Here is a 19,717-nt window from a genome sequence, read left to right on the forward strand (position 1 = left end):
CTGTGTTTAGCGGTGTAGCAGTGAAAAAGGTCCCCACTTGAACAGTTTCCCGCTGCGCCACATTCCGAACATCGTTTAGGCAATTTAAACCGGTGTTGCGGTATAAGAAAAATCCATATCATAAAAAAAATAATAAACGGTTTTCGGTATGAACCGGTATACCGCCCAGCACTACTTACCATCTTACTAAGTAGAACATACATTCATGTTAAGTTTGTCAAAAAGCACTTAAATTGTCAGGAATACTAGAAGATTCTTCTATTGTTAAAAAAACAAAGTGTAGTGATTTGGCTAAATTGGGCCTCAGTAGATCTACTGAAAGTGAATACTGCATTTTATAGTTGAAGCTTAGCACCACTGGTCAAGTATGTTAGTGGTGGTGCTTTGGATTGTGTGATGCTTTCTTGAATCAAGGCTCAACAGTATTGAAGGATCCTACTCTCTTCGTGAGGATTATTCAGGAAAACATCACCCTGTATGTCCTTGGCTAGATTGAATGGCAAAATGCAACTGGGTCATTTGTTAAAAATGTGTACTAGGTGAAAAATGGAAGAGTAATTTGAAATAATCTAAGAAAAGTAGTAACACTATCTGAAATGGTTAGTTTCTCATTAGAAACCTACAATTGTCTGACTATAATCAGCTTTGCAAGGCATAGTAGACCAACATTTTTGTATACTGCTAAGAGATATTGATCAGAAACTGTTAACTGTCTTGTTTGCATTGTTTTTAAAGAAATTAAATAATAATATCACCATGTTACTTTGTCAGGTTCCCTTTTATCCTTAAGTAGTTGAATTGTTATCTGATAATATTTACTTGAAAAATGTACGTTAATTCAAAAATTCAATCATTAGGGAAATTTTACAACTCTCTATAAGCATTAGCATTACAGTAAACTCGTCGATAAATCACTAGCTTGAAAATTTAATTTTATCCTATTTTTTTACTTTTATCTCACTGTAATTTACAAATTGTTTAGTGATTTATTTCTTGAACCACCTAGCTTGTTACTGACTTTTTCACTTGTGAAAATTTCAGAAAAATATTCTTTGCGTGTTCCGTGTGCTTTGTTTTTTCGCCCTAGCTGTTGCTAATTTAAGTCAGCTCTTGCTCGATTGTTCTCCTCCTGCTACTACTTCATACCTTCCTTACAGTTGTAAAGGCAAAGGTCATATGAAAAGACAATTTTCCCTCGAGGATTAATACAGTGTATCAAATAACAAAAATTAAGAATGTTATCAGTTTACGCAATTCAGGGATGCATTTCCTTAATCCATAAGTATTTGTCTTTAGTAACTACAGTAGCATTACATGTCACTTTTACTTTACTTAATTTCTTCTTCAGAAATAGTGAGTGCACTTGTGTCTTTGTTGTATGAATTCAGCGTATGATAAACTGGTGTCTCATTCAGGCTTGCTGACTGTCTATGGCATCATTGAATTAAGTATTTCCACCTTAATTAAAGGGCAAGTATCTGTGTGTCTGTCTGGGCAAAATGTCTCGGTTATATAAAAATAAAGGGCAAAGATTGCAGTTGATCTTGCCATGCCTGTTAACCATTTATACTGTGCTGGTTCTGTCAGGCAACATTGACATTGGCTGTCACAAAAAGAGTGAGCATGACTGTGCTGAAAGATAGGCACACAATCAGTAAATGTGATATTGGTGGCAATGTTTTAGTCCTCGGTTTGGTTAACCGTATATACAATTTTAAGAGATTATTTTCATGGGAATTGTTACATATGCGTTATTTTCACTTTTACTTTAAAACTTTAGTAAAAGCAATATTTGAAATTAACTTTTCTTCAAGATCGCATTGAATTTTGATTCCGTGTTTGGACTTACATCGTGACAATGCAACGTATAACTGCCTGTGAGTGAATATCGTTTTTTTTCTCTCTCAAAAAAGTCATGTTATTTATTAATGTTTGTCCATGCTCTTTCTTCTTCGCTTAGTCATTGATGTGTCATCTAGAACGTATAAAATTATTGTCCTGATAAAATTTATAAGAGCTGAGAGTGCAGGACGTGTGTCTGCCAAAAGCGTTCACACGACTGAGGTTAGATGACCATGGTCTTGTTTGAAAATAGTTGTAAGTAGGGTGTGATTTGAAATAATCTCATGTTAAAAGTCTCCATTTCATAGGACTTCATACCGTGCCAACGTTTTTTGAATCTTTTAATTCTGGCTGGCAACACAAATTAGACGATCTTCAAGTCTCCGACTTAAAGTTTAAATCCAAACAATATATTCAATCTCTTTTCGCTGTTCCGTTATTTCACCGAGCAATAATTTCCGTTTGTTTGCGCTAATGCGATCTTTACTATCCTTTTTTGAGACTTTCGAATTTTCATACTTAATTATCTCTAACCTGCTGTGCAGGTGTACCGCGCCAACATTTTTGAATTCTTTACGATGTTCTACTTTGTCATCTACTCTTTGTCATTTATTTCCGGCCCCTAGGCGTGAACTTCTCTCTTGGGATGTATAAGTGTCTCTCTGAGAAAATCACATGTCTCCTTCCAAGATTTTTTTTTATAATAGAGAAATATAGACCGATGACAAGATTGGCAAATGCAGTCAATAAATCTGACATACCCCATGACTAGAAGTTGTTTAACATGACACCGGCTTAATACAGTAGATCTAAAAGAATTCAGTCAGTTTTGTAAGGAAAAATAGGCAAATATTAAACAGATGTGAGAGGCATTACTTTAAGGATGCCTTTGATTGCTATTAGAATTGCTAAAGGAGATGCTGCTACTAAGTTGAAGTTTAAGATACCTCAGAATATAGGTAAATTGAGATTTGTTAAATGTTTATTTAATAAACAATGTATTCATTTCTATTTTTGTCTATTTTGGGTCATATTCATGTAAATATTAAATTTTAGGCAGTCAGTTTCTTGTACAACTGAGAAAAGCGCTATATAAATGTAATGAATTATTATTACAACTGACAAGTAAGATACAAATCTGTAAACCAGCTTGCTTGTGAACCAAATATATACCAGTATATTCTGTGGTGAATATAAAAGTGTAGGTTAAAAATGTATGCCTTTGTTTTTTGTAGGTTATACATGAATGCAAGTTAAATTAGCAAAAGTACTATATACAGTATGCTGAATGTTTTGTTTTTTTTTAATAATTTCCTTTGTTTTTGCTTCAAAAATTCATTAATGTAATAGTGTTATACTGTAAGAGTAGACAGTCTTCTAGGGAAAATGTTGAATGATTTTACCCATCAACATAGTAACTGTTTGCTCTTTAAAAAAAAAAAAAACAAAAAAAAAACAATGAATGGTTTTACTCATTTTGACAGAGATGATTGATAGTTGAACTTTACGTAAAATAGAAATCATTTGTTGCTTTTTGTTTCTATCAGACAAAATTTTAACAACCAGCATAAGCCGGGATTTCAGAAGAAAAATCATTATGCCAACACCAGACTGGAGGTTCGCAAAATTCCCAGGGATCTGAACAACATTGCTAAACTGAATGAGCACTTTAGCAAGTTTGGCACTATTGTTAATATTCAGGTAATGATTTTGTAAACATTCAAATCATGTGTTGATTATTTCAATATTTAGTAAATTTATTGTTGCTAGTTCATATTTAACTTAACCTCTTATTTGATTCTTGCTTATTTTGGTCATGATTTAGATTACTTGGGCTCTCATGTACCATAGATGAATTCAGTTGATATTTGCTTTAAGATGTACATAACCCAAAACCAAGGGTTTTGTACTTCTCCCTCTGCATGAATGCCTTTGTAGATTTCGAGCTGTGTTTTGGGTCATTGTCTTGTTGGAATATCCAACCCCTGCGTAACTTCAACTTTGTGACTGATACTTGAACATTATCCTGAAGAATTTGTTGATATTGAGTTGAATTTATCCGACCCTCGCCAGCCCTCCACAGATTTGTTTTACAGTAATCCAATATTTCAGAGCCTTTGCTGTGCTGTTTCCAAAATGTCTCCCATCAGACTTTATTGCTTAGACTGTGTACAAATCCACAATTACAAAAGTTACTTTTACTCAATTAATCGTAACTGAGAGACTACATTGCATTCACTAACGCATCATTCTAATAGACAACGTAAGTGCTTTTACTACATTATTCACATTTTAGGTGTTATGCTCATAAACATTAGTCTGCTGTTAGAAACCAAACGAATAACAAATTTAGTGTTTGCAGATTCATATTCACCAGTGACGTGCAGATCATATTAACTGGGAAATGTGCTTCAAGCACTGAAAACCTAAATTAATTTTGTGTTGGTATTAACAAATGGAGCAGCTCATTTCATCGATGATGTAGACCAGCCAAACAGCCCCTTTGTTTAAAACTTCCCTTGATTTTTAATGGCTACAACCGTTGTCGTCACAGCCACTGTTGCCCATATGTGAAGTGGTGTCAAATGCAACTCTGAAATGTATCCACCAGTTAAAATGGATGGATACACAGACAAACATGTGTCGATGTGGTTGTTACAATCAAAGAAGCTTCCGTTCTTTTAATGGGGCTGTGTAGGACACTGTAATAAAAGTGATTAATCACCCCAGTCCTTTCATCTACTCTTAACAAATGTATGACAGTACAGGCTAAACAGTTAAAACTCACATCTGAGGCTGCTGAACACATCTGATTGCACTCTCAAAGCTGTATAAATCTTTTTCTTGAGAGAGAGAGAGGGAGAGGTTAGGAGCACGCGCTGATACATGTATACATTATACTCTAATACACCAAGTCAGAAACAATTGCTAACTGGCTTAAAAGATGTATATAATCTACTACCATCAATTTCTCGCTTAACTCTGAGGTGCAGCAATTATGAAGCAGTTGATCTTGTGAGAAGTTACTGAATTATTATTATATTTTAACAAATATTGAAGCAGCAAAATAACGTAGCATTCTCAAACCTGCTTAATCCAACTATTTATACTGATCAAAGTGTTTTCTTTTATTCTTTCTCAAATGTAATATAGGTTGTTTTTGGTGGGGACCCGGAAGCTGCGATGATCCAATACACGACAAATGAAGAAGCCAGAAGGGCAATCTCTAGTACAGAAGCCGTGTTAAACAACAGATTTATTCGAGTATATTGGCATAGAGACAATAATGAACAGCCACAGCAAACGCAACAAAATCAAACCCAGGTTTCACCTGTTATACCTCAACATACAAGTGTACACAAGGTAATGAATTGCATTGGTAGTATATTACTCTAGTTAACAAAAGGATGCATATTGTACTAGCCTTCCATTTGTTTGTTTCTAATTATGTTACCATATATACAGAGAACAGTGAAATTCTTTTTTTCATGTGGTAATCAGCATGCAACACTTGCTTCCTGAGATGGATGGATGGATGGGACTCCGAAGCAAGCTCAGATACTGCTGATAAGGGACACCCCTTCCTTTTTCTAATGTAAAACTGACAAACTTATGCCTTACTTAGAAGATGTCTGCCTTTCTTACTTGAAAATACCTTCCTTACTGTGAAGCAATGGTTTCCCGGTGTACATTGTCCTTCAGTGTCTGAACTGTGCTACTGTTAGTATCCCTGTCCACGTAGCTTGCTAGTGGCTGAATTGTGTCATCCCACTTCTCTTTTGGAAGAAATAGAGCACATCAAACATAATCAAATAATAGGAAATGGTTTTAATCTAGAGTAAGATTTTCGTTTTGACAATTCAATATTAAGCATGATTATGAAAGTTTAAAGGACATTTTACTCCTTGGTGATCCTGTAGAAATTTTCAGAAATATATAAAAGCAGTCATACTACATACACTTCAGAAGAGGTCATCCACCTAAGCTAAACATGTTTGGGTGCAGCCAGTACTTTAATGGGAGACCGTCTAGAAAAACCTTGGGTTGCTGCTGGTGCTGGTGAGTCCAGCATGGGGCGATTACCCTGTGGTCTGAATGTGGATTCCAGTGCAGTAATGGGGGCACTGTGCTGTAAAAATGGTGCCATCCTTTGGATCAGATGATAAACTGAGGTCCTGGCTGTCTGTGGTCATAAAAAAATCCCTGGGCATCCTTTGTAAAGAGCAGTGTATGCCATTGTTCAGGCTAAATTGCCGTCCTTGACCTAGTTGTTCTGGCTCCTTAATCCTCCCTTGTTTGTAATAGGCTATCTCTCTCTAAACATTTCACCATCTAATGGCTACTGTGTGGTGACGTATTGACGCAAAAATTGGGGGCGGCTGAAGTGGCTCCCCCCCCACCCACTATGAAAAGCTTTTTGAAATGTGAGAAAAGCACTATATAAATGTAAATAATTATTTTTATTACTGTCAGTGTATGTCTATTTAAATATTAAAGTTCCCAGTAAGAGTTTCTGTTATTGTTGACACCACTGATAGTTGCTAAACTATATTAAACGTGGAATGAGGCTTAGGAGGTCTGAAAGTTAATTATTTTTAAGCTTTATCCAGTTTTATTGTCTAATATCAACACTTTAAAGAAAGTAGTATCTGCTAGACTTATAGGTATTTGAAATTCAAAATTAGTAATCGATCTGTAAGTTGTAACTTTTCTGTAATAGGTAGAACCTTCTGTTAAAGAGACAGTTTAATGTTTTAAGTCAAGTTTCAGTATAAAAGTTAATATCACACTTTGTTATTAAAATGTCTAACTAGAACTACTTTATATACTGGCAAGCAGATGTCTCTTGAAGTTCAGATTGTAATGACTGCACAGTATGACTTTCTTAATTCCATGTTATGCATAGAATAGTAGTACAATATAAATGGCCAGTGTACGCATCATGTTAAAGACAGCATCACATACCATTGACAGTATGAGTGGCTGTTAGTAGCCTTGTGATCTTTTGTTTAAAACTGTCCCCACATCTGTTGGTATGAATGCTAATGGTCCTTAGCTATTTTCCAAAACAGAGGAGGGAGAAAATTTACTGCTCAGTATGGCGGAGGTATTTAAAAATACTGTTTGCTTTTCTTCAGTGGCATGCAAAGGTTTGGGCACCCTTGCTTAAAATGTCTGTTACTATGAATAGTTAATTGAGCAGAAGATGAACTGATCACTAAAAGGCTTAAAGTTAAAGATGACATTTCTTTTCAGCATTTTATGTAAAATTAGTGTAATGTTTTTGTTTTGTACAATTGTATAGTGAAACAAGGAAAGGAGCAGCATGCAAAAGTTTGGCACCCCAAAATATCTGAGGTCTGAGAACTTTTCCCAAGGTCTCGTGCCTTAATTAGCTTATTAGGGCTATGGCTTGTTCAGTCATCCTTAGGAAATTGCAAAGCTATATAATTTCTGTGACTCCTCAAACCTTGTCCCGATAGTCAGTAGCCTTGGGCACCTCTAAGAAGCTACCTAGCACTCTAAAAAATAAAATAATTGATGCTCACAAACCAGGGGAAGGCTACAAGATTATAGCAAAGTTTATAAAATAATTGATGCTCACAAAGCAGGGGAAGGCTACAAGATTATAGCAAAGTTTTTTCAGGTAGCTCTGGAGTGGTGATGCATTGTTCTGTTGTGCAGTGACATCTGAACAAATTTGACCTTGCTGACAGAGTCAGCAGAAGAAAACAGTTCCTTCATTGTGGCCACAAAATTCAGCACCTGACGTGTGCAAATGAACATCTAAACAAGCCTATTGCATTTTGGAAACAAGTCCTGTGGACTGATGAAGTCAAAATGGAACTTTTTGGCTCAAATGTTCAAAAGTATGTTGGAGAAAAAAAAAAGGGTGTCAGATTCCAGGAAAAGAACACCTCTCCAACTATTAAGCATAGGGGTGGATCGAACATGCTTTGGCTTGTGTTGCAGCCAGTGACACAGGAAACATGCCATTGGTAGAGGGAAGAATGGAGTCAAATAAATACCAGCAAATTCTGGAAGCAAACATCACATCATCTGTAAAATTAAAAAAAAAAAAGAAAAAAAAAAAAGGTTGAAGTTAAAAAGAGTCCTACAACAAGATAATGATCCGAAACACATCTCATAATTTATAATGGAACACTTCAAGAGGCATAAGCTGACGGTGTTGCCATGTCCCGCACAGTCCCCCGACCTAAACATCATTGAAAATCTGTGGATATATCTCAAAGAAGCAGTTCATGCAAGAATCTTGCAAAATTAGAATCCTTTTTGCAAGGACAAATGGGCGAAAATACCCTAAGTAAGAACTGAAAGACTCTTAGTTGGCTTCAGAAAGTGTTTATAAGCTGTGATACTTGCCAAAAGGGGTGTTACTAAGTACTAACCATGTTGGGTACCCAAACTTTAGCTTCATGCAGTTTTTAGTTTTTGGCATTTTGTCACCTTTAACTTTGTCTTTTGGTGATCAGTTCATTTTCTGCTGACTTAACTATTCACAGTAACATTTTAAGCAAGGGTACCCATCTTTTGCATGTCATTGTATGTACCTGACAAGTTTTCCAGAACAGTGAGAGAGAGAAATAAATGTTCAAGATACAAGATCTCTTTAATAATGCTGTTTGCATTTCTAAGGCAAAGTGTGATATTTATACAGTGAACAAAAGGTAGCTTTGTGGCAGTAAAATTTTGAGCTGAAGTCACCACTCTTTGTAGTGTTTGCAGTCTTGAGTTGAGTGGGTGCAGTACTTGGATGTAGTGCCAGTGAACTGATCTGTGAAGCCTGTAAAGGTAAGTGTGACTCAGCCTGTAGAGCCCAGCTTATTTGTGTTTTATCTGTGTTCACCTGCATAAAGAGCCATTTGTTGAAGCAAGACTTTGTATTTAAGCTCCTTTCATACGTATGTGCAGAGTCATGGCTTTGATTTTATACTTTTAACTATAGTTTTATAGTTTTTACAGATCAGATCCATTGTGGCTGTAGGGTTTTTTTTTCCAACCAGATTCACAATCAGTGATAACAATTGGTCTCCTTTTAGCTGTCTCATATTCTGCATTTACAAAAGCACAAGAGTATGATTTTTAGATGTATAAAACATTTAGAAATACAGGTTAAATCCCGTTATAATGAAAATCATGGAACTATATGTTATAACAGAAAGTTTGTTATAACAAATATGGGGAAACTGTATATAATATTGTGACGGGGGTTGTCGGCAATTCACGATTTCTAACGGCTGCGGCTCAAAGACAGTTCCAAAGCTGCACTGTTGCATCTAGCAAACAGTAAAACGAGCAAAGTAATTGGTTGTCATTGGCAGGATTAGGCTTACCGTGTAACATACTTGTCACATGATGTATACTACAATTACAACAGACTTTGTGATGGTGTTCTGATCTAAAGATGGGAGCTAAAGCGGGATGATTGCAGGTGTTGCAGCTCTTATCTTGAGTGGTGAGGCTTCTGAAACGGCGCCTCATATATTTTGAATGAAGTCTTGACACTGTACCTGCCTTCTCTATACAGTAATAAAGTACCTGTATTTTACTTGTAAACCTGCACACACCTTTCAGACTCTTGTGCAACTCTGTAATCCATGCTTGACTATACCTGTGTAAAAAACAGTGCTTCTCAAACGGCAAAAATTATTTTATTTGAAAATGAGACTTTAGATGCAGCTTTTTTTTTTTTTTTTATAGAAATACAGGTATGAAAAAACTGAATGAAAACAAGATGTTAGATGTAACATTTTAATAGAAATATAGGTATAAATAAACAGAAGGAAAACGAGATGTTAGAAATAGCAGGTATGAACACAGAATGAAAATGAATGTTCGATGTAACACAACTACCCATGTGGACGCTAGGTTATGCATTTGGCTATGTGTATGATGTTACACCTACTACCCAAGACCGAAAATTTCACAATAGACTGTTGCTTCTTTGAAACAGCCTTTTCAAGGTTGCCAAGACACGGTGCAGCATTAAGTATTTTTTGCATCTCATTTTTGGTGGCCATTTTTGACTAAAAAAAATATTTGTTATACTGAAATTTACATTTCATTAAAAAGAAATTCATTTAACATGATGTTGTATGAATGTTGGTCCGGGTTCACAAAGAGTATTCGTTATTCTGAAAATTTAATTATTTCTGTATTTGTAATGACGGGATTTGACCTGTATTTTTAATTTTGCTATAGCTTTAAATGCTTAATTCTCTTTTCTTGTTGTCCTATTATTTTCCCCTTTTTCTGTATACAGTGGAACCTCAGTTCACGACCATAATTCGTTCCAAAACTCTGGTCGTAAACCGATTTGGTCGTGAACCGAAGCAATTTCCCCTATAAGATTGTATGTAAATACAATTAATCCGTTCCAGACCATACAAACTGTATGTAAATATATATTTTTATAAAGTTTTTAAGCACAAATATAGTTAATTAAACCATAGAATGCACAGCATAATAGTAAACTAAATGTAAAAACATTGAACAACACTGAGATAACCTTGAACAACAGAGAAAACTAACATTGCAAGAGTTCGTGCTATACTGTAGCCTTATGGCCCGATCACTGTAAACACTCTTTTTAAAATCTGAACTTTATTTAAAAGACAACCATAAGCAACCAAGAAAGTAACATTGCAGGAGTTCACGCTAATAGCCTAACAACCCGATCGCTGTAAACACTCTATTTAAATGAGTTTTAAGCACAGGGAAAAAAATGAAAAAAATCAGAAATTTAATAAACAACCAAGAAAAGTAACATTGCAACAATTCACATTACGAACTGAAAAATGAACATTTGAAAAATCCGTAATAAAAAACTAACCATAAACCACCAAGAAAACTCACCTTGCATGAGTAGAGTTCTGACATGAAGGTAGTGAGGAGGAACTGAGTGGAGAGGAGGTTACAGTTTTGAGGGAGAGTCCGGCTCCACGATGGAGGGATGTTCTCCTTCAGGTGTTTTCTCTGTGATTTCTTGGGTTTCTGGTGTTTTTAGCTGTTTAGCTGGTGGATCAGACTTCACGAAATAGCGGTCTAATGTGACTTGCCTTTTCCTACGCATTAAAGTTTTTTCAGAAATGCGAGACGACATTGTCATTCATCATGTTTATCACTCTGTTCGTAACCGCTTTGTCAGGGTGGTTCTTTTCGAAAAAATCCTGGCACTCGTTCCATTTTTCCATGATGGCTTTTATCGCATCACTTTTTATAATCGCCCTTTCTTCTTCCCCGGAGGACTGCTCCTCGGTGAGCAACCTAAGCAGCTCCTGCTGGAGTTCAACGAGTTCCTCTGTCGTCAGCTCCTCCTTGTGATCCAGGACCAGCTCCTCGATGTCCTCATTGTCCACTTCAAGACCCATGCTCTTGCCCATGGACACAATCTCATCCACAACAGTAGGCTCAAAGCTTTCTAAAACTTGTTCAGGAATGCATTCAGGCCAAAGTTTCTTCCAGGCCGAGATTAAGGTCCGGTGTGTGACGTCTTCCTAGGCCTTATCAATGAGGCCGATGCAATGAACGATATTAAAATGGTTCTTCCAGAACTCTTTCAGGGTCAAAGATGTCTCCTCGGTCACATTGAAACACCTGGCGAATAGTCCTTTGGTGTACAGCTTCTTAAAATTTGAAATAACCTGCTGGTCTATTGGCTGCAGAAGAGGAGTCGTGTTGGGGGGGGGGGGGACACGACCTTAATAAAGTCATACTCCTCGACCATATCGTCAACCAAATTTGGAGGGTGTGCCGGTGCATTGTCCATCAGAAGAAGGCATTTTTTAGGCAGGTTATTCTCTTCGAGATATCGCTTCACGGTGGGAGCGAAAGCCTCGTGAAGCCATTCTAAAAACAAGGTCCTTATGACCCACCCCTTCGTGTTTGCCCTCCACATCACAGGCAGTCTGGCTTTGTTTACATTGTGCTGCTTGAAAGCACGAGGGTTCTCAAATTGGTAAACAAGTAATGGCTTGATTTTTACGTCGCCACTAGCATTAGCACACAGCAAAACGGTTAACCTGTCCTTCATTGGCTTATGGCCGGGCATAGCCTTCTCTTCCTGGGTAATGTAGGTCCACGGTTTTCAAACTTTTTTGAACAAGTACCACTCCGCGAGGACCAGTAAACTGAAGTACCACTGTCAATGAATCGTTAATTTACGCCCGTGTTGTTTTGAAGAAAAAGTCACTATAATCACTATAATGACTATAATTGTGACGTTAAAGTGATATTAAACTAATTAAAGAATCGTTTTTAAAAAGTGCGAGGTGTATAAACGGGTAAAACAACTGAAAAGTCATATGCACACGTCGATTCGTGGAAAATAAAGGACCACACGAGTACCACTTGGCATGACTTGAAGTACCACCAGTGGTACACGTACCACAGTTTGAAAACCGTGGATATAGGTCATCTTCGGCATCCTCTTCCAGAACAATCCGGTCTCGTCGCAGTTGAAGACTTGTTGCGGGATGTAGCCTTCGTCCTCTACTAATTTTGTGACATTTTTCACACATTCTTTCGCAGCTTCAGCGTCGGAACTAACAGCCTCTCCATGCCTTACCACACTATGAATGCCACTTCTCTTGCGAAACTTTTCAAACCATCCTCTACTGGCTTTACATTCCTCACTTTCGCCACTCGTAGAAGAATAGTTTTGCAGCAAATCGCCATGAATCTTCCTGGCTTTCTCGCATAACATCACCTTGCTTACGCTATCCCCTGCAAGTTGCTTCTCGTTCAGCCACACTAGCAACAGTTTTTCCACCTCTTCCAGCACTTGAGGCCTCTGCCTGGTTAACGTTGTAACTCCTTTTGCAACATCAGCTGCTTTAATAGATTCTTTCTGCTTTAGAATAGTCGAAATCGTAGATTTTGACTTCTTGTATTCGGTGGCAAGATCAGTAACACAAACGCCACGCTCATACTTTTCAATAATTTCTTTCTTTACTTCGATTTTAATTTTCTGCAAAACTTTCTTCTCACCACTCTTCACTTGCTTAGAAGCCATGGTTAACTGCAAAAGCACATGAAATACTGTAGAGCACAGAGAGTTCACAGGTAAAGCACGCACGTCTGACTGAGAACAGTGAACAGGGAGAGGCTGAACACATGCTTAAATACAGTAATCGGTGCGTACGAACCGGAAGGGAAATGAAATAGAGCACAAAGAGTTCACAGTGCAAGCACGCACGTCTGACAGAGAACAATGCAACACGTGCGGAAATCATCAGCGCGCATAAACCGAAAGGGAAACTGGCTTGTTCATATATAGAGTGTGTGGTCGTGAACCGAGGCAAAAGTTTGGCGAACTTTTTGGTTGTAAACCAATTTGTACGTGTACAGAGACGTTCGTGAACCGAGGTTCCAATATAGTTTGATCCCTTAACTGTATCCTAATAATGACAATTAAAAATGAACAGAGCAGACACCCTGTAAACAACACTTAATGATGTAAGGCTGCAACGTCTTTAGTATCAGGCCCACTAATTAGTATATAATGGATTAAATAACCAAAACACTTAGAAAAGCAGAATGAAAATAAGGATGAAATATTGTTAAAAAAGTTTACCAAACTTAGTTTTGTAATTTCTACATTGACCTCAAAACACAGACACTGGGAAATAGCTTACTTAATTAGGCTAATGCCATTTAAAAAAGGACATTAGCTGGAACAAAAACCTGCAGCCACAGCTGGTCCCCAGGACTGAGTTTGGAAGCCATTATTTTAGATAACTGAAGTTTAATAAGCAATGCTCATTTGGCAGTGTGATTTATTTGGATTTGGGGTATTAGATTTTTTAAAGGTAAAAATGAGAATTATACCTCGGCAATCTAAAAGCAAAAATGCTTCATAAGAAAACCTGTTTACACAAATATAAGGTGGTAATATGCTTAAATGTATATTCACTAAACTTGACGCCAGAAACTGATGACATGTTTAATGTTGACTTGTAAGTTAAGAATTTCACTGTCCTCTGTACATGTGTCAATAATGACCCTGTAAATCTTTAAACATATCTTACTCTTAATATGAGTTTATATTATGACTTAAGTGTTGAAGGTAATTTCATTTACTTTTAAATTAGTGGTAGATACAGAATTTATTGTTCTTCTGATGTTGGTTGTATTTCTGTTTATAGGTAGTAAACAAGCCACACAATCCTGGGTCATATATCCTAAATAAAGTGTCAGCAAAACATCGCATTGGGGCCGCAGTGTTAAATAAAGCAGAGGCATTACGTACTACAGATGCTGCGGAGGTAATATGCAGGTGTATTCTTATTTTCAATTAAAACATAAGCATTTCTGAGACCACATGTTTATTTTATACCAATGTTTTTCCTAGGTTGTTAATTCTGCTCCAAGTCCACTAAAAGCACCTTTCACTTCTGCTTCAGTAAAAGTAATCCCAAAACCAATAGCAAAATCTTCTTCTAAAGTGCTTGAAGTCCAAGATGCCCTAAAGAAGAAACAGGTAATTTTTTTTCCCACAGAAGTGAAGTGATAAAGTGAGAAATACTTTTGTAAATATAATTATGTTAAATATACTGTTTCATTTAGAATACCTCTTAACATTTTAATTCTTTTAATTTGAGTAAGTGGTTAAGGAGCAATTAGATTTTAGACTCATTATAAGATAGATGCCCATTGATAGCTACTGCAGAACATAATTATTTGAACAGTGACACAGTTGCTTTTACACTGTGTGCACAATTATTAGGCAAGTGAGTATTTTGACCATATCATTTTTATTTATGTATTCTGACTCTAAGCTGTATAAACTTGAATACTTATTGGATTTAAGCATATCAGGTGATGTGTATTTGTGTAATGAGGGAGGGTGTGGCCTAAGGATATTAGCACACTATATCAAGGTGTGCATAATTATTAGGCAGCTTGTTTTCCTCTGGCAAAATGGGCCAAAAAAGAGATTTAACCGACACTAAAAAGTCAAAAATGTAAAAAGTGAGAAGAATCAAACGTGAAATTACCAGGAACCCATTATCCTCCAGTGCTGTCATATTCCAGAACTGCAGCCTACATGGAGTGCCCAGAAGTACAAGGTGTTCAGTGCTCAGAGATATGGCCAAGGTAAGGAAGGCTGAAACCCAACCACCACTGAACATGACACATAAGTTGAAACGTCAAGACTGGGCCAAGAAATATCTGAAGACAGATTTTTCAAAGGTTTTATGGACTGATGAGATGAGAGTGACTCTTGACGGAGCAGATGGATGGGCCCATGGCTGGATCAGTAACGGGCACAGAGCTCCACCTCGACTCAGACACCAGTAAGATGAAGGTGGGGTACTGGTATGGTCTGGTATTATAAAAGATGAGCTAGTTGGACCTTTTCAGGTTTAAAATGGACTCAAAATCAACTCCCAAACCTACTGCCAGTTTTTAGAAGACAAAGACACTTTATTCAAGCAGTGGTAAAAGAAAAAGTTTATCTTTTTAGAAGACCATGATTTTTATACAGGACAATGCTCCTTCACATGCAACAAAGTACTCCACTGCATAGCTAGCCAGTAAAGGCCTTAAAGGTAAAAGAAAAATGACATGGCCCCCTTCCTCACCTGACCTAAAGCCCTACTTAAACGGCAGATTTATGGGGAAGGAAAACAGAACTTGTTATTGAAAAGAAGGATGGCTATATTGGTCACTGATTTTTTTTTTTTTTTTTTGAAATGTCAGAAATGTTTATTTGTAAATTTTGAGTTGTTTATTATTCTCACTTTAACAGATGAAAACAAACAAGTGAGATGGAAAAATTTTCATTTCTCCTTTAGTTGCATAATAATTCTGTACACTAATAGTTGCCTACTAATTGTGCACACACATGTATTCCCCTGAGAACGTTCACACTCGCATTTTCTTTGTAAAACATTCAAGTTACAGGTTTATTAACATTTTGGATTTACTGATAGCACTGTATTTGTTCCATATTAAAATGAATCCTCAAAAATACAACTTGCTTAATAATTGTGCATACAGTGTAGTGTGGTACTCTACGCAAACATACTGGTAGTGAAATGACACACAGTTTTTGAGCTTGTAGTGTAGACTTTCAGCAGTAAATCAAGCATATTTACATAAAAAACAGGTGAAAGGTATGGGAGTCGCAGAGCTGCTTATGTGAACCCCCCCCCCCCCCCCATTTTAGATTAGATACATTTTATTAATCTCATGGGGGAATTCAAAAGTAACTAGACATTTGGCTGCTTTGGTGTCCTTTGACAGGATATGTGTTACTGCATCCACGAACAATGTACAAAGAACCTGATAAAATGCTTAAAAGGCAAGTGTGGTATTTAGAATCTGCTGCTGTTGTCACTCAATATGATGACCAAAACAGGGTCAGTAAAGTAAACTAGTTTCTTCAAGTAAAGCAGAACATAAGACCAAAAAAAAACTCCCAGGGAGAGCAAAAATACTAGCTTTGCCAAAATCAACTTTATGGTACGTTATTGAACAGAAAAAAAGCTCAGAAATAGCAAATAGCCTTGTAGACCAAAGAAAACTACAGCTGTGGGTGCTAAAAAAAAAAAAAAATACTGTCGCTTGTAAATTAAAAAAAAAAATTAAACTGTCAGCTAGATCGAAAACACTCTCCAGGATATACATGTGAATGTCTCCAAGATGCCCATAAAGAGAAGATTAGACCACTATAAATAGCTGCCACTAGAATTGGTTACCTTATATGTATTAATAAGGTGACTGTTGATAATAGCAACATAATGGATTCTGTGGTGTACAGAGACATCTTGTCTGCTCAGAATCAACAGAATGCATCAAAACTCATTGGACGGCGCTTTACATCTCTGTAGGCCATTGACCCAAAGCATACTCTAGCAACTATGGAGTCCCTCAAGGCCAAAAAGTGAAATGTTCTTAAATAGCTGAATCAATCACTTGACCAAAATTCAGCTGAGCATGAATTTAACATGCTAATGTTAAGGTTAAAGTTACCAAGACCCCGTAATAAGTGAGAAGTGAAGGTGCCAGTAGTATAGGCCTTGAAGAGCATCACCATGAAAAAAAAAACCGCACCTGGAGATGTATATGGTTTCCAGAATACTAGTAGTCATTGACTGCAAAGGGATAAAACTATGTATATAAAACAACAGTTTAAGATATTAATTTGTCAATTTTTAATTTGTATTATTTTCTTTTGATTCTTTAAATTGGGTTGTGGTGGCAGGGGGATCATTTATGAATTGCCAATAACAACTGTGTCACTTTCCAAATATTTATGAACTGCACTTTATGTTGCTTATACTGACTTTCTTGCTGTTTGCCAATAAAGAATTAAATAATACTTTTTCACCTGAACAGTAAGTTTTGTTAATATTTGGTATTTGTGTCTTTGCTGAATAGCTTCTAAGTTTTTTCTTTATTATTCCTACAGGTTTAATAGAAACTATGGTAGCAGTCTACACTATAAAAACAAAAAATGTTTGTTTATGATCAGAATGAATAAAAAATAATGCATTAGACCTCTGGTAGAACATCCATCCATCCATCCATCCATCCATCCATTTTCCAACCCGCTGAATCCGAACACAGGGTCACGGGGGTCTGCTGGAGCCAATCCCAGCCAACACAGGGCACAAGGCAGGGAACCAATCCCGGGCAGGGTGCCAACCCACCGCAGGACACACACAAACACACCCACACACCAAGCACACACTAGGGCCAATTTAGAATCACCAATCCACCTAACCTGTATGTCTTTGGACTGTGGGAGGATTCAATTTATCATCACTGCCATTGTATTGTTGCAATGAATACCAGTGCATATGACATGGGACAGGCTTTTGGATATTAAATAATTTAAATATTTTATGTTTTCATTTAACTTCAGCAGGATGCTATTAAACTTCAGCAAGATATGAGGAAAAAACAACAAGAAATGCTGGAAAAACAAATAGAATGCCAGAAGGTAAAAACTTTGTAAAGGGAATTAGTAGTTTAAACATGTATCTTATTTTTGCTTCTTATTTTATAATAAAGTATTTACACTTTGTTAATTAAAAATAGCCAAAATGCATGTGTAATGGAGAAAGATTGCTATTAACCCATAGGCTTAGACCACTGAAAAAGTGGCAGTATAATGTATTTTTTATAGACCTTTATTTTACTTCCTAAAGGTAAACCAACAAAGCAACCCAAGTGTCTAGAAATTGCTGTGTTTTAGTTTGGTATATACAGTGCATCCGGAAAGTATTCACAGCGTATCACTTTTTCCACATTTTGTTATGTTACAGCCTTATTCCAAAATGGATTAAATTCATTTTTTTCCTCAGAATTCTACACACAACACCCCATAATGACAATGTGAAAAAAGTTTACTTGAGGTTTTTGCAAATATATTAAAAATAAAAAAATTGAGAAAGCACATGTACATAAGTATTCACAGCCTTTTCCATGAAGCTCAAAATTGAGCTCAGGAGCATCCTGTTTCCCCTGATCATCCTTGAGATGTTTCTGCAGCTTAATTGGAGTCCACCTGTGGTAAATTCAGTTGATTGGACATGATTTTTGATTGTCTTCAAATTCAATTTCAGCTGTCACACACAAAGTGAGCAATCAGATGGCATCATCACTCAACACTTACTGTCCATTACTTAATATTGATGCCTGGTAAGTGTTCGCTGTGAAGATTCAAGGAATATTTTAAAGTGAGGAAAAAAAAAAAACAAGCTTCACAAAAGAACTACTTCCGGCACTAACTCCAACTTGTGTGTATCAAAATAAGAGCTCTCACTAAGCTCGCGGTACTCCTGATGGAATGCTCATATCTGAAAATCATACGTTAGAGTCAATTAGGACAAGTCGACGAGAGAAAGCTGTTCACAAGATCTGAAGGAAAGGTCCCTGTTGTGCCTGCACTTCACCACACTATTTGGTTTATTGCATGTTAATGTGGTTCTCTGAGTGAGGAAGAAGTTAACCTTAACGAGTTTCTAACTGTGTCCTTGTGTTCTTGTTGAATACTCTTAATTCCGGACATCTTGGGCTTGAAATAAACTGCGTTAACTCAACAGAGATACAGCCAAAAGCACAACCACTTGTAGAGGATGTATGCATGTGACTTGGAATGTAAATAATAGTAGCGTGGGAATTGCAATCTGCCTAGCGCCAGACATGCAAACTAACTTATGTGCTTGCTGTGAAATTTGAAGATGCTCTACAGTTTAATTTTTCATTTATTTAAGTTTGAATTTATTGGACATGCACATTTACATCTTTGAAAGTTTGTGACTTGAAGGTTTGTATGTAGAACACTTAACTGTATTTATTTTACTTACCCTTTTGGTAGTTAATGGGATCTTTCTATTGCTGCAATATAAAATAAGCCTGCTGTCTCCTTTTTTAGGTACTAATTAACAGACTTGAGAAAAATAAAAATATGAAACCGGAGGAGAGAGCAAATATAATGAAAACACTTAAGGAGCTTACAAACAAGATTTCACAACTTAAGGATGAATTAAAACCCATATCAAATGCTCCAGGAAAGTCCATTCAGCCAAAAACAAAGATTGATGTAAGTTTGATTCTGCATCTGTCTATCCCAACTCTTTGACATAAAATACATATTAATTGTAATTTGTGTGCAGAACGTTCATGCTGTTATATATTATTATTCAATTTCAAGGCTCAAAAGGAGTTACTTGATGCCGAACTGGATTTTCATAAGAAGCTGAGTTCTGGAGAAGATACAACAGACTTGAAAAGGAAGCTTAATCAGCTTCAGATTGAGGTAAGCATTCTTTAAAAAGATGGATATTACTCATTCCCGTTTTCACAACCATATTATAAATGTCAGCTGCTGTGACATTCT

At 36.6% G+C, this 19,717-nt stretch overlaps 1 protein-coding gene across 3 annotated transcripts in view; it reads left to right on the plus strand.

Annotated features, from left to right (window-relative positions):
• rbm27 (RNA binding motif protein 27) overlaps positions 1 to 19,717 on the plus strand; it is a 124,978-nt gene that overhangs the window by 77,371 nt on the left and 27,890 nt on the right. For 2 of the 3 annotated variants that reach the window (XM_051933462.1, XM_051933465.1), the window contains exons 10-16: positions 3,390 to 3,543; positions 4,996 to 5,205; positions 14,010 to 14,129; positions 14,216 to 14,344; positions 17,738 to 17,815; positions 19,253 to 19,420; positions 19,532 to 19,636. In XM_051933462.1, the coding sequence (XP_051789422.1) occupies positions 3,390 to 3,543; positions 4,996 to 5,205; positions 14,010 to 14,129; positions 14,216 to 14,344; positions 17,738 to 17,815; positions 19,253 to 19,420; positions 19,532 to 19,636 (964 nt within the window). The remainder of the gene's footprint in view (positions 1 to 3,389; positions 3,544 to 4,995; positions 5,206 to 14,009; positions 14,130 to 14,215; positions 14,345 to 17,737; positions 17,816 to 19,252; positions 19,421 to 19,531; positions 19,637 to 19,717) is intronic. The other variant, XM_051933464.1, reaches the window with a different exon arrangement.

The sequence above is a fragment of the Erpetoichthys calabaricus genome, chromosome 11 (assembly GCF_900747795.2).
Source record: "Erpetoichthys calabaricus chromosome 11, fErpCal1.3, whole genome shotgun sequence".
NCBI classification, from domain to species: domain Eukaryota; kingdom Metazoa; phylum Chordata; class Cladistia; order Polypteriformes; family Polypteridae; genus Erpetoichthys; species Erpetoichthys calabaricus.